At 41.3% G+C, this 15504-nt stretch overlaps 1 protein-coding gene across 30 annotated transcripts in view; it reads left to right on the top strand.

The window, feature by feature from the left end:
• MAGI1 (membrane associated guanylate kinase, WW and PDZ domain containing 1) overlaps positions 1-15504 on the top strand; it is a 289089-nt gene that overhangs the window by 215899 nt on the left and 57686 nt on the right. For 15 of the 30 annotated variants that reach the window (XM_017747184.1, XM_017747175.1, XM_017747172.1 and 12 more), the window contains exons 5-8: positions 2327-2537; positions 5938-6020; positions 8836-8874; positions 13295-13352. In XM_017747184.1, the coding sequence (XP_017602673.1) occupies positions 2327-2537; positions 5938-6020; positions 8836-8874; positions 13295-13352 (391 nt within the window). The remainder of the gene's footprint in view (positions 1-2326; positions 2538-5937; positions 6021-8835; positions 8875-13294; positions 13353-15504) is intronic. The other 15 variants (XM_017747192.1, XM_017747195.1, XM_017747194.1 and 12 more) reach the window with 2 other exon arrangements.

Raw genomic sequence — 15504 nt, 5'->3', positions numbered from 1 at the left:
TGTTCCCGTCATGGCTATCATCAAGCCTTGGCTGAAAGATCACTGGAAACTTTGCAATCTAAAGTCAAGTGCTGTGCAGGCAGATTCAGAGTAAAACACTAGTGGAGATCTGTTGAGTTTCCGCCAAAATCAACTGGAAGTTTGTGGAGCTCTTCCCCATGTCCCCAGGCCTAGTGTTTGTTAGTACTTAGAGCATTGTTACCTCAGCTCAGTTTCAAGCTCTGAATTCATCTTCTGGGCTTCTTTTGAAGCAGGTACGGAGCAAGTATTATCCATACTTTCAAGCCTTTCCTAGCTTGTGGGAGCTCACCATAACTGGCACTGGGTCCTTTGTCCTCTGATCACTTTCTAGCACCATGAAAACTTTCCTTCCCAGCCTCTGATGAGTCAGAGGATCTGTCCTGCCAGTTCCTACCTGCCAGTGTCCTGGCTCTAACATCTGTTTAGAGCTTTAAAAGGATTTAGGCTGAGATTTAGTTTTTGGTCCTCTGGGCCAAACTGTCAAATGGCTTTTGAGGGTTGTGCTCTGTTTGGCTGCTACCTGCTACACATTTCCAACTCAAATTGCTCCTAGCCAGCCTAATTTCTCCCAGGTTGGAATTTCTGTCTCTGCTGACAGGTAATTGCCAAAGTTTGCACTGAGGGTGGTTTCTCACATGTTGTGACATGATAGCAGCCTCAGCCTTTGTCACAGGATCTGATTTTGGGAGGAAGCTGGTGGGAGATCTGTTGTTTGATTTACTTGCTGCCCATCTCAGTTTGGTGCCCCTGAAGTAGCTTGAGCATCATTTCTCTTCCTTGTTTTCCTTTGCAAGATGAAGTACTGGAAGATGAAGCTCATTTGTCACAACGTTATCACACCCTGGCCCCTTGCCTTCATTAAATGGGCACAGAATCAAGAAAAGAGTTATTTCTCCTATACCAAAGTGATTCCTTATGCTTATTTCACATGTAAGTGTGCTAGCCATATTAAAATGATCCTGCTTCCCTCGGAGACCTCTCGGTAACTTGTGTTTTCCAGATTTTGGCATGTTTATACTCTCAGTTTTAAGCTGGCGATGATTCTTTCATGCTTCTTTATCTTGTCATCTTCTACCTAAAAATATCAAACTCCAGGAGGGCTGAAAAGCAAGCACTGAGGGTACTGATATAGCCTAGATCTTTTTCTTCCTGTTCCTCCCAGTTTATTATGTTCTTCTCTTTTGGTAGTGGCAGCACACAGACTAGAATAATGAAGGAGCTATTTCCAGGGCTGTGGGCTGTGGATTGAGGATGTCCATGGTCTCTGGTGTGGAGAGCAGTGGTAAGGTTCTGTTTCAGCCCCACTCCTTGGGGACATGGCCAAGGGTGACACTGATCTCTCTGTCTTTTGCTCAGTGTGTTGTCTGTGCTTGTACTGATGTTCTCAGGGGATGTGGAGGTACTGCCATAAACTTTCAACACCTTTCAAGAATCAAACAGAGAAAATTCCTTTGGTAGACACAGGGTTAATTTTAGAATTTGTCTGTTGTTGCCAAAACCTCTCTGTGAAGGAGTGAGGGCATGGACCTGTTTATTGGGGAGCATTTACTGTGATTAGTGATGGAAGGGATGAGCAGCAGTGTTTCATGGATACAGCTCAAAACTGCATGAATACAAGCATCAGAAATATTTCTTTAGAGGGAGAAGGGCCAGATAAAGCATAAAATACTCCTGACTGACTTTGACTGGAAGAATACTGTGATGAGCTGTGGAATAAACCTCCTCAGACAGCAAGAACGGGCACTAGTGAGCAGCAACACGTGGACACATGGTACAGTGCTGACATTCATTATAATTTTTAATTTAAAATAACGTACTGCACTGAAGACATTCACCATTAGCTTGTTGAATTTGAGCTTCTGGCAACATTTTGCACATGTAAAATCTCCTCTTTTGATCATTCTTCAAACAGGAAATTTTATCCTCCTAATCCTGTCCCACAATTGGCACTGCAGGAGTGAACCTGTAAGCTTGCTCGAAAGCACACTGAGCTCCTCTACACCAGTGAGCCTCAGACAGCTTAGAAGAATTTGGTACCTCAGCAGGGCCTGTTGGAGCGAACACGGGAGCTGATCACAGCTCCCGATTTGCTCAGCAAGGGTCTGGCTGCCAGAGTGTGTGTGGGCAGGGTGAGCTCACCCCTGCTGCCACAGAGACTGCTGGGGCACTGCCCTCACTTCATCTGTTGCTGTGCCTTGTGACTTAAAAGTCAAGGAGAGGAAAACTGGTAGGATAAACCTGGAGGAGCAAACCGGGGAAGAAAAAGACTGATTCTCACTTTTATCTGTGCTTGTTTCTTCTGCAGCAGAGTCTGGTGACCAAGACGAGCACAACACGCAGATCGTGAGAGAGGCAGCCCCACCGTCTGCGACTGAGAGCCACACCCACATCCCCACCACGGAACCATCTCAGAACCTCCCTCAATACCTACCTCCTTCTGCCGAGGATAACCTAGGTCCTCTGCCGGAAAACTGGGAGATGGCCTACACGGAGAATGGAGAAGTCTATTTTATAGAGTAAAGCACATTTTTGTTGTTCTAATTCCATCTCTCTCCCTCTCTTTGGGCATAAGTAAACCTCCATGGATGCGTTTTGTGTGTGTACGTGTGTGTATTAAATATTTAGCGTATACTGTTATGTTGCAGAACTGTTAGTTCTTTACAGCTTCTGAAGGGGGTTTGCGTTTCCTGACTGGATTAACATCGAAATTACTCCTGAGTTCCAAGGCAGTGGGAATTGCTTGTTTCATGAGGGTAGTTACAAAAGCAACAGACACTTACAAAATACGGGCCAGTTGTTTTCACAGGTGGAATGAAAGTTCCTAATTGGAAGGGCTGAGACTTTATTTCTGGTGCCTGCCTCTCTGCGTAATGCAGCAGAGGGGATTCCTCCAGTCCTGTGTGCGGGCAGTAGAGCCAGGCATGGACTTTGTGTGTTGTGGCCTCGTCACAGCAAATGGGCCAAATGTGTTAATGTTCTCCAGTGGTTTGCAAAAGTTACAGCTCAGTGCAGGGTAGGCACAGCAAGTTTGGTACGCCAATGCCTTATGCTCTGCAGTCTTTGCCTAAGAGCTGATTGCTGTCAGCAGTTTTATGATGATATTGATTTTTTTCATGCCATAAATAATAGTCTCGAATTATACTTGTCTAAATTTATTGAGGTAGGAGTAACTTATAAAATAGGACCTGTTAGTGTCAGAGATGTCTTGCACAGAGTTTAGCTAGACATTAACACTCAATTAGCCTTTGAAACTCAAGCCCTTAGCTGCCAAGCAGAAGAAGGAGTGAGGAATTGATTTTGGATTTGATGGTCTGTTTAATGCAGTTGTGGAAACTGTACCAGAAGCCAATGCCCAGTTACTCCAGAAGATCTTCCTCTGCTAATTACCCCTCTCTCCTGTGGAGAGTTATGCTGGATCAGGGTTGTGAGGGCAGCAGTCCTGCCTTGTCATCAGGAGAGGGGACTTTTGGACTGGGCCAGGGAAAGGTTCAAGAGCAGGTTTTCCTTTGGCTTCAGTGGCAAGGGAACACATTAGAGAAAATTGCCAGAAGATCTGAGGAGCTGGGATGACTGAGGGCACCACAGCAGCCCTTCACCAGCTGGGAAAGGGATGCTCTAAAAAAGGCCATTTTCCAGGGCACTCTCAATTACCTGAAGAGGCTCCAACAGTCCCCAAGTGTAAGACAAGGTCGAAAAGGCAAAATGCAAATTCTTATTAGGTGAAACCAAGATGTGTACATTACCCTGAGCATGGCTTTCTGCCCCTCACTGTGTCCTCAGGGTGCCTCGTTATTTGATGTACTTTCTGGCCTTTATATATAGAACAGCCTAATAGCCTGTTCAGCCTGCCATTTTTCCTTCCTGGGCAGCATTTCCTGCTCAGATGATGAGTAGTAAATGCTGCCCAAGCTCCCCTTTTTGACCCCACAGGGGCCCCTGCTTTCCTTCCTTACAGGTGTTTCCATTGGGGGTTCTGCTGCCACCACTGATTTCCCCAAACCCAGCCCTATGGCTGCTGTGTCTGTGTTCTCCCAACAATGCAGGACTGTAGCACCTCTAAATAATTTGTCAGACCTTTTGCAGGAGAATCATGTATGTGTTGGGAAAACATAGCCTGTACACATAGGCCCATGTGATGTGAAGGTCTGGTAGCAGCACTTGCTCCCTCCCTGCAGTGCAGTTTGAGGATACATTCCCATGAGGCTGATTTTGTGCATGAACCTGTTGGTGTGGATGCAGCACTGAATGACTGCAGTTCTTTTAATTCTAAGGACACCCTGAGCCTAGAAACCATTTAGTTTGATTTGTACCAGATCAAGAAAGTGAACTAGGGAGCAGTGTGGACCCAAGCCAGCTCAGATGTGTGTTCCAGCATCTGTGTTGCTTTGGGTATCAAGTCAGGGTGCTGAAGGGAACAGCATGAGCTTGTGCAGAATCAGTGCAGGTCCAGTGGGGCCAGGGCTGTGTGTCAGATAACCAATCCCAGTGTAGCTGAAGCAATTTGGCTCTTGAGATATGTTTCTCTGGTGCTTTAATTGGGATTTTCATTACACAGCATATCCCAGTCCCCTGTTACCTGTGCATGTTACAGGTCTAACACAATCCTTTCCATCTAAGTGTGTGATCTGAAAGGTGTTTAGCTAAATTTTCTGTGCCTCAGCAAACTACACTGTTGTGAGCCTTGGGTTAGCAAGTACAAAAGTGCAAGAAATATGCAAATATTCTATTGCTCTCCTCCCACCACCCTCCTTCTCAGCTAGACTGCAGATTTGCTTATTTATAAGGTGGCAGACCCCCTCTGCTTTATTTTTGTTAATTTCCTGACTTGCTGAATTTCTGCCATTCAGTTTTCTAGGTGCCAATTAATTGCCCTGAAGCACACAAGGATTAAACACATTTGCTCATCCTGCCTTGGGAGGGCTGGGTAGTAGGATGTGTAAAACAAGGACCTTTTATTTACTCAGATCCTGGGAGCAGGGCTGGCCCCTTTTCTTCCAGTACAATACAAGTTTGCTGGTTGGTTGTTAGTTCCTCAGGGATCATGGCCCTCATTACAGAGCCCTCATGAGACTGTTGTGAGGCTAAAGTTCAGTTTGTAAACCTCTTTGAGACCTTGAAGGAGAAGTAAATAGCATTACTACGGTATTGAAACTTAAAACTGTTAAGCAGTGTTAAAGGCTAAGCTAGATAAGTGATATCTCAGGGACTGGAGGGATATCTTTGTAGGTTGTGTCTAATGATGACACCAGGTTGTAGAGGAGGCATTATATTGCCAGATTGTCTTCTTAGGCAAATGGAATTATGGCAAAAAATAACTTACAGAAAAATGTGTTTTAAGCCTATTTACTGTGCAGCCTTCACCTCTGAGACTGACATCATGAGGCTGTCAGGGGACTTGTGGAAAGGAAGAGTTGAAAGTAAAGCTGTTCAGCTTCCACCAAAGGCTTAGACAGAACATTTTTATTTGTGTAATCATAAAGTTAATCAAAACCATTTTTGACTAATGCTTGGGTCAACTCTAGATGTGTCAAAGTCTTTTGTAGGAACAAAGATCACTGCGTAATTTAGTGAGGAGGGGAAACTTCTGCCTTTAGCTCAAAGACAGCTCTTGGAATTAAAAAGCAAGCCACCAAAGACAAAAATTTGGAAATTAATATTATAATATTGTAGTATTCACATGCCTCTTCCCAGTCAGAAGTGCTGATTTGTATATTTTCACTTGTTTGTGTTTTCAATGCCAAAGTTCTTATGATTTGGTTGACTAGTTTGCACAACATCAAATTGTAGAGCTGTTTCTTTGAATCAACAGTATGCCTTCAGGTCTGTTGAATAATAAAGAGGATATATACTTTTATGTCAGGGATACTTCAACTTTGCTTTATTAACAAAGGTCATATTTCCATTTTTGGTTTCCAGCCATAACACAAAAACAACATCTTGGCTAGATCCACGGTGCCTGAACAAACAGCAGAAGCCTCTAGAAGAATGTGAAGATGATGGTAAGAGACTAAAATAGTGATGTAATACTGTGTTTGGTCTCTTCCTAGGTAACTTTTTTTCTTTTCCTTCTCTCTTCCTAATAACTAGTATTCAGAAAGACTTTTTTTTTAAAAAAAGAGGTTTATTAGTAAGTACATAGAGACAATATCCATTATGTTGTAAAATTGTTGTGAATGTAAAACAGCCATTGAGGTGCCAGATAATTTAATAAAAATCAAGGAGGTGCTACAAGTAAGAGGCCTCTGTTTTTGCAAAGGCATTTGAAAAGTCACTGATGCTCAACAAGACTCAAAGCTGTCTGACATGTTTGCTCCTTGGATCACTGTGTGGGAGGGAACAACTGAGTCTCTGCATGCTCTGCTGTGTTATGCTTCAACTGCTTCACATGGATTGAGAGAGTTATGTCATTATATCCTTGTTTGAGCAGAAATAACTCAATTGCTTCACTTCTACTGTTAAATGCTGACAGTCTGTGCAGTGTTGTGATTGCTGAAAACAAATTCCATTTGAAAGTGTAGATTTCTGACGCTGAAAATTTGCAATGATAAGATTTTGTATTCCTTGAGATGTTGGAAATGCAAGCCACTGTCCAATTTAGAGCAGCCAAATGCAGGACTGTTAATGGAGGTTCTTTCCTTTAGGAGATGCTGGAATAAAAAGGGAATTATGAAAATAACTTAAATGTTTGGAAAAACCTGTGAGGGAATTTTGGTCTATTGACCAGGAAAGGTGATGATATTCAAATACATAATCTTGGCTAATACAGTACTATCATGTTAGACACTTCTTAAAAATGAAGGAGTTTCCTTCATCAGTGTTGGTGCTGTCCTTGTAAAATCAGTTTTCATAATATGATTAACCTCCTACTGGTGTCAGTCATCTCAGTAAGAATCACAATTTTATTTCAGAAAAGAATCATCTCAATCCCTTTTCACTGTTAGGTTCTACTCTGGCCTCCAGAACTGCTGTTACTGTTTTTACACATGCAGTTTTTCAACCTCTCCTATCTTTCACTTGTGAGATTTTGCAGCGTGTGAGAATTTTCCTCTGCAGTCTTGGCTGCTGTGATGAAGCAAGTCACCAACTTCCTAGTGCACAGTGCAGGATACCCTCAAACTACAGGGATGTGCCAGGCGAGGAGCAGCCACGAGGCTACTGTACCACGAGGCTACAGAGGGTGACAGAGCTCCTCTGTTACACAGTTCTAAGTCTCCTTGCAGAAGGGAAAGTCTTTATCTTGTCCTCTTAGCAATTGTAAAGCAAACATTGGAATAATTTGTTTAATTTGGAACAGAAACATACAGCTGGTATTATTGTATTTCATTGAGTTCATAATTTTGGAGAGCAGTGGCATCTTTGTTTATCAACTTCTTAAAATCAGCTAATTTCATCTTCCCACACACCCCTTCACTTCATTCACCAAGTTGCTCATTAATGGATATTTTTAACATTCAATAGTTAAACCAGTTGCTTCATAGTTACAGCAGGGCTCTGCATTGCTTTGCTTAGCTGCTCTAATCTTGCTTAGCACATAAGAATAATTATGTTTCAAAAAACAAAGAGGAGAGAAGGTTAGTTTTGCTGCATCATAGAAGCTGGACATTTTTTGGCAAGGGTCACTTTTGTGTGTCATTCCACAAAAGTCAGTGGGATGACTCCTCTGTTTTGTTTGCTGTGTGTGCATGTGAGTTGTCAGGCTCATCCCACCCTCTTTATGAATTTTATAAATGTTAGATGTTGTTTCAGATTTGTTTGGGTGCAGTTGCCTTGTGCTTTTGCTTCGTCAGGATACGTGTCCCTGACAAAGTTTTTGCTTGTCTCCAGTTGTTTAGGCTATCAAAAGAAATTGCAATTTGTATTTCACACTAATGGTCCCAAACAACTGCTTTGATAGAATATTTTGCAAAGAGGTCATGGAAGTGGTTTTTTGGGTGTTCAGATGTTGCAACCCTATATTTTCTGGTTGCTTCTGTCATTCATTTATGTGGCTTAAACTTTGGGTCCAAGATTGTTTTTACCATCTTTGTTCTGGTTTTGTCACCATCTTTCATTTTCAGACTGCATTGTTATTATTTATAGGCTAAGCAATACTTTAATCATCTGTGTTACTGTTAACTTATGAATATGGAGCAGATAATGATAAATGGAGCAACAGCGAATATTGATGGCTTTGTGTCTTTGAAAAATGATGTGATCTTTGTCCCAGGTGCCCTGCTAAAACTGGTGCATTCCTGTCTGTGCCTCACCAGTGCATCTGGACTGTGGGTCTGTGCCTCCAGTTTAACAAGGCGCTTCACTTCATGTCTATCTTAAATCATCTGAGTAGGACAGTGAAGTCTTTTGGACCTTGTAGGCACATAAATTTAGTTGCTGTCTTGAAAACCTTGCTACATTAGTCCTTATTTAGGTGCAAGGTTTTCCTCTCAGATTTCTTCATTAGTATCCAGGTCTGGCCTTATGATAGATCCTTGTGTCTGTAGAACAGATTGCCAAGGTCGGACTGTACGGATCTGAGGGAGAAGCCTCACTACAGTGAGAACATCACAATTGCACGACTTTGCCATATCAAACCATGACATGGAAGTAGTCCATTGATGCAGATGTTTTGAGAGTACAAGAACCAGTTCTTTCATTATGTGCATCAGACCCATCAATATTCTGATCACTGGAGTGTGATAAATGGAAAGCTTGGGCTCAATGTGTAGAAAATTAGTGCTGGTTCTGCTGTTTGCTGTAGGGAATTTCTTGCTTGGTGCTGGTATCTGAAATTTTCTTTTAATTTTTTCTGTCTCATTTACTGCTCTTCCCTTGGAGAAGAAGGGGTACACACGGAGGAACTGGACAGTGAACTAGGTAAATCATCCATCTCTTGTTTTGGTATTTGACTTCAACTGCACTGTTTTTAGCCTTTAATTACTTACTTTCTCCTTTGTATCATTTTGCATCTTTCAGTTGTTTTTTTTTTTTTTCAACAAGAGTAATTTATCAGCAAAACTTCCCCAGCGCACAGAGCATTTATTTTTCCCTAGCTTCAGATCTGCAGTGATTTTCTTACTGATTCAAAGTTTGAAGAAAGCTAGAGAGCCCTAATCTTGCAAAGCTGATTTGAAGCCACTTTCTTCTGGACTCTGCAGAAGTCAGGGTCTTTTCCTTTGGCATCTCTGGCTCCAGGAAAAAGCTTATAGATGCCAAAGCTGAAATGAAGTAGCTCATGATGCTTTTTCACTGGGGCTGAAGACATTTCCCAGACAATAGAAGCCAAGTGTGATTCAGAAAGTTTAAGTATTGCATTGGATGCCTTGGCTGAGCTTGGTGAATGAAACAGCTTAAAATTTTCCCTCAGTCGGTGATTTTATAAACAGATGATTTTCAGTGATGTGGTACACTTTTATTTGCTGCATCTCTTTGTGAAGAATGCTGTCTTGCTATCTAATCTCAGCAGTGCTCATTGTGTTTGTACTGATGGCAGAGGTAGTTGTTATTTCTGTTCAGCTATGCTCTAGTGCACTCGGAGAGCTGAAAGGATAAGAGGTTACATAGGATTTTATTTCCACTAGGACTATTAATGCTTTTAAAAAGGACTGTACTTACAGTTCATAGTACTGCAGACTGGAGGAATTGTATTACCAGAGAATTAAGCTCTGGTTTCTGTAATGACTTGCAAGTAACTGTATTCTGCTCCCTGCTTCTGTGTGATGGATACAGCCTCAGCAGCTAGCAGTGGACTTGGAATACTGCTCCACAAATGGTTCTTCTGAATAATATGCCTGGAATAATGTTGGAGGCCCAACTTCTTATAGAGCCAGAATTTGAAAGAAATGACAATTTAAAGAAGAATGCAGTCTCTTTAGTGGTACAAGTGTTATGTGCAGACCAAGTAGCATCAGAAGTAGGTGGATGCACGCCAACAATCTGAAAAGTGTTCTCACAAGGGTCTTCACAACAGTGGCTTAAAATGAGAGGGAGGTTTTGAAAAAGCAAATTTAGAGGCAATATTAAACAGAAAATACCCTTCTTTCAGTCTGCTATCAGGAACTAGTGCAAGAGCAGAGCTGAAAAAATAGATGCAGGAAAACTCATTAGCTGATAAGCCTGACTCCGGATCTGCAGGCACTTATGTGCACAAGTGTTTTGCTGGAACATCACGAGATGTTCCCTTTTTTCAATGCAGATAAGCTTTATTGAGCTCACAGCCCGTCAGTACGCTGTTGAGATGAGCAAATGTTGCAGTGTAAAGAAAGACATTTTCAAATTACTCAATTGGTTACAGCAACATTAGGGAAGGGGCATGAAAACTTAGTATAGTTATAGTAACTCAGGTTAGTAAAAACTGGTTGGCAACAGCTATTTAGCACCTTAACTTATCAACAGTTTCTGTTCTAAATATAAGAAGATTATGACTTAAGGCATTTTCACAACTTCTTGTTTTCTAAAGAGCTATGGAGTAGTAGGTCACCTCATTTTAACAGAAGGTTGTTCTTCAGACACAAAAACTTAACTTCAAAGCAGAAATTGACTTGGCTTGGACCAACCCTCCTGGCTTCACAGGGAGCAGTAAGAGCTGAGTGTGCCGAGTTCCTCTCCGGCTCCTTCACAGTAATGCATGGCTGCAACTGAAACTGTTGGCTGGAGAAGTAATTTTTTAGGAATCCATCCAGCTTCTCTGTATGTAGGGCAGGATACTAGAGCATCTCAACAGGAATCCATGTACTTATCCAAGGCTTAAAATTGTGAAATTAGATATTTGTCCGTTGAATTTACCTGCTGATAAATGCTCTGAGACTGCATTGGTGCTGCATGGATGTACCAAAATAAAAACCATATGGCTCACTCAGGCTCCTAATGATGCAAAATGTTTTTTGAAATCTCATCTTTGTGATAAAATCTAATGCTCTTGGTCATCTTCAGTTTGGCAGGAGAGACAGAGGAAAGAGATTCATTTAAAGCAGCTAAGAAGCTAGACTGCAACATGGCTGTGGAGAATATTGCCTTTCGCTTTAGAGCTGGAAGCTTGTAGAAGTCAAAAAGTGCATCTACATAATCAGCAAGAAATGTGTTAAAATTTAAAACTGCAGTTTTGTATATTGTTATATCTGAAAACATGGAGATTTGTTCCTTAAATGAAAAGCTGCAGAGACAGTAAACTGGAAAGATTTTGGCATAGTGCCATTTTTGGGGTTAGGAAAGTGCTGGTGTTCTGATCTTTTGTGAAAATGCTTTAAAAGGGAAGAAAAAAAAAATGAAATTTAATATCAAAATCTTTTGTGAACAGAAGAAAAAAACCAAAAATTTTGCTTAAACTTTAAAAATAAAAAAGCACTTAACAGTCCAAAATAGACAAAAGATGTTTAGCATGAAAAATGGTGGAAGTCATTTGAAGGCATTTGTGCATTACTTCTCCTTTCTCTCATTGACTTTTTGTTTTTCTTTCACCCCAACTTGATCTCTTTACCATTCTACTTTCACCATAGTGCAACAAAGTAAATGGCTGCAACAGCTTGTGATTTTCCCAACTGCATGCTAGGTCTTAATTGAATTGCACGAAACTCTTGGAGCCAGACCCATGGTGTTTTCACCTTCTGGGACTCCTCTGGAAACCTGAGAGTTCCCTTTGTGAAAAGACTTTCAAGATTGGCCTCTAGCTTTCTGACTTCTTCTCAGATAAATTTGCAGGATGTAAAGGAATATATGATTCTGAAGCGTTCGATCCGCTGATAAAATCATGGAGTTTTTTCATGCCCAAAAGTTAGCATTGGCTTGCATTTAATGGCTTATGTCTCAAGGAATCCAAAGAATAAGTTAAACACAATGAGGATAAAATAATGATAAGAATGGAAAACTTACCCTTTACCTGCAAATAAAGGACATGTGGAGCAAAACCCATAGAAATTGATTTCATCTGATCTCCAGCCAATTCTGAACACAAACATAAACTTCGAGTAATTAGTCCATGTGTGTTTGTATAGATTCTGTTCCTCTCCAGTCTGGAGATATTTCTATCCTTATGGCAACATTATTCTAATTAATGGGCCATTGTTGATTGTATTGGCTCAGCAATTGATGCCATTAATGGAAATAAATCTCTGCATTTGATAATGAACAAACATAGATTGCTGTCAGTGTTGAAAAATTTCATGTTAAATTTTGATGAATTATTTTGCATGGGGTATTTGAACTTGTGTTATCCAACAATGTTGTTTTTTTCTAAATTTAAATGAATGTGCAGAGTTGGTAGGACCACATGTGCACAGTGTTTAGTGTGGTGGAGCCCTTTTCTGAGTTGTTTCACAGTATTACACAAACACGCCACTGTATTGTTAAGTGGATGATTATTTTGTTACCTCCAGCCAATGGGAACATTGTGTTTAAATGAGTGGCACAAGGATCAGGCCCTTAAGTTACACATACAGCTTTAATAACCCTCAGTTGGATGCTGAAGTGATTGCATTACATTCACTAATTATAGTTAATGTACTATCTACAGTCTAGAAAATCAACAGGAAAAAAAGTGGATACATTTACAAATGTTAATTTCATCTTCAGAACTGTTTTTTGTTAATTATGGTAATGAAAAGAAGGAAATCTCTGTTACATGTGACTGTGGCAATGTGTGTTCTTACATGAAGTGCTGTGCAGTGAAATACACCCATGCATGCCAGCCCCTCTTGGCTGGGTTCCATATGGTGGCATACATGTTAAAACCATCTTGTCCTGGTTTTGTATTGGGCTCATGTCTGAGTGATGCAAATCCCAAAGAAAGGAGTAAAAAAATCCTGTTTTCTGCACTGGTGAGCATAAATGGTTCAGCCCTGGTACAGAAGAGGGAAGTGGTCTCTGTCAGTGGGCTACAATTTTTTGCCATAATCTCACCCACCTTTATGGATTGGTGTTAAAATGCATCTGGCCTTTCCTGCATTAATTTCCCCTGCAGTGCCCCATCCAGGATCACTGGCCATGGTGGAGAAACCAGGGGGTACTTGAGGCAGTCCTAGACAGGAAATTTATGGAGCATTTGCTCATTTAATGCAAAAAGCAAATCAAAAATTGACCAGTGCTTGTGTCTTCCCAGTGATGTGCTGACCCAGCACAGGGGGTACAGGCTGGATGTTGGTGTCATGCTGTGCCAGCCCTTCAGAGGGAGCTGTGATCATTCTGAAAAGTACCCAAGCAAGGTCTGAGCTACTGACGAGTTTTGCACATCGGGCAGGAGCAGCTGCCTGTCAGAAAAAAAAAACTGCCTTGGAGGCTTCAGTAATGCTTTTTCTATTTCCAGAGTTGCCTGCTGGTTGGGAGAAAATTGAGGATCCCGTATATGGTGTCTACTATGTAGAGTAAGTGCTGCTCCCCATTTCAGTGTGGCTGTCAGGTGGAGGAGGCTTTCCCTGCACCCCACTCTGTGCTTTGTTTGTCACATCTCAGACCAAGGAGGAGACCTTGGCCCCTTACAGGCTGGGGGTTGTTATAGGATCTGGGAGAGGGCAGCCCTGTCTGGCCATTCCCCATCCACACTGGAGTGGGAATGGGCTCAGGGGAGACAGGAGTGCCCTGGGGAGGGGGTTGAGCTCAAGGAAGACAGGAGCAATCCAGGGTTGGGATGTGCAGGAGCCCCAACACCTCACAAAATACTTCTATCCAGAGAACATTAACAAGTGTGCAATTAACTGAGTTCGCTCGCCTACATGCAGTGCTACGGTCACAAAATGAGAGTACAAAGCAATCCACCAGCCAATTGTGTCAGAAGACACCCAAAAGGATGGAGAAGATGGTGTGGCCAAATAGCCATGGCAGAGGCTCTTCCATCATGCTGTGTTGTTGTGAATAGAATTGGAGGTTTAATGGGACTCTCTGTGGAATTAGAGCAGCTTCTCCTTTATCAAGATGTCAGATTGCTCCTTTGGGAAACCAGAGATCTGAGTTTTGTTTCATCACTGACCCCATAAAATGAATTTTTAATTATGTGTATACTCCTGTCTAGTAGGATGGCTCATGATAGCCCTCAGAATAGACATGGAATACAGTTTCTGTCTGCTTTGGCTCATTTCTGACCCTACCATCTGTGCCTAAGGAAACAAGGTTAGCAAACTGTGTGATTAAGTCTTGACATTTATTTACCAAAGACATCAAGAATATTTTTTGGCTATTAAATGCCATGGCAAGAGGTCTTTAAAGGATTTTTTCCTGTCACTTTATATACACATGCCAGTTCGTTTTGTGGCACTGCTTACTGATTGAATTAAATCAAAAAGTAACTGCAGTAAGACATAATTTTATTTTACTTGCTGTCTCTAAGCTAGCAAGATGGTTATAATTTTAGCATTTGTCTCCGTCCCTTCAAATCAGGCACTCCGTTATTACATAATGGCTTTTATTGAGAGACAATTCTATCATGAAAAGGTTTATATCATTTTTAAAGTAGTTATCATTTTTCTTATCTCTCTGAAGATATCTTGAAATGGGAAATCTTTTACAGAACTCATTAACTTGTTTTTTATTTAGTAAGTTAAATATTTTTCTAGTGATTTAATATTGATCTTTAGCAGAAAAATTTCTGAACATAAATCCCTGGAGTGCTTCTGTCACAGTTACTTGAAAAAAGTGGTTGGTTTTCACGTGGGTTTTTTTATAAAGACATACTGGATAGGAGACAATAGAATAGCAAGTTCTCAATGGTAAACTTTGCTTTACATACGAAGATAGCTTTAAGGTAATATATTTTTCTGAGATCTACCTGTTCCTCTGCTGTAGCAAAATCACTACTGAAAATGGCTCTTGAGCCATCAATGAGCCATTCAGGGAGTCCCAAACCTGCCCCTGCCACCCCAGCATCTGTGGCTGCTGTTCATCACTTGGTTTCATAAGGTTGTTCATCCTCTGCTGAGCGCATGCCTTGTCTGCCATGCTGGGACTGGGCTGATTTTTTTTCTTATCCTGGAACTGGTAAGAAGTATTGGCTCTCAACATCTCATAGTGTTTAAAAGCTGCCTAAGGAAAGCAGCTGAAGTTTCACTAAATGCTGGTTTCCACTGGGAATATTTGCTGTTGGCTGATTCTGGATAGATTTTGATCTATTTGGAGCCCATCTCATAGCCTGCATCCCTGCAGATACTTTTAAGACACCCTGTGTGCATTGATCAGATCGCTGACAGATGTTGGGGTTTGGTTTGTTAAGTTTAGTTTGGTTTTGTTTTTAACTTGGGTGCGCCAGGGAATGACTGCACCTCTGGGAATCTAAATAAAGCAGGGATGATACAAGCCTGTCTTTTAAAATGCAATCAGACAGAATGCCTTTCCTGCTTTAATCTCATTTTTCACAGATAGATCACTACATTAATGTATTTGAAGGAATTAGCCATTCCTACTCAAGACATCGTATCAATACCAGAATCCGCTTGTTTTTCTAAGTACTCTTTTTGGCACAACTAGATGAGCCTTGCTCCACATCCACTGCTGTTGAGTGTGTTTGGTATTTTACTCCTTTCCTCA

Source organism: Corvus brachyrhynchos, unplaced genomic scaffold (genome assembly GCF_000691975.1).
Source record: "Corvus brachyrhynchos isolate BGI_N302 unplaced genomic scaffold, ASM69197v1 scaffold91, whole genome shotgun sequence".
NCBI classification, from domain to species: Eukaryota; Metazoa; Chordata; class Aves; order Passeriformes; family Corvidae; genus Corvus; species Corvus brachyrhynchos.
This window is presented reverse-complemented; position numbering and strand designations above follow the sequence as displayed.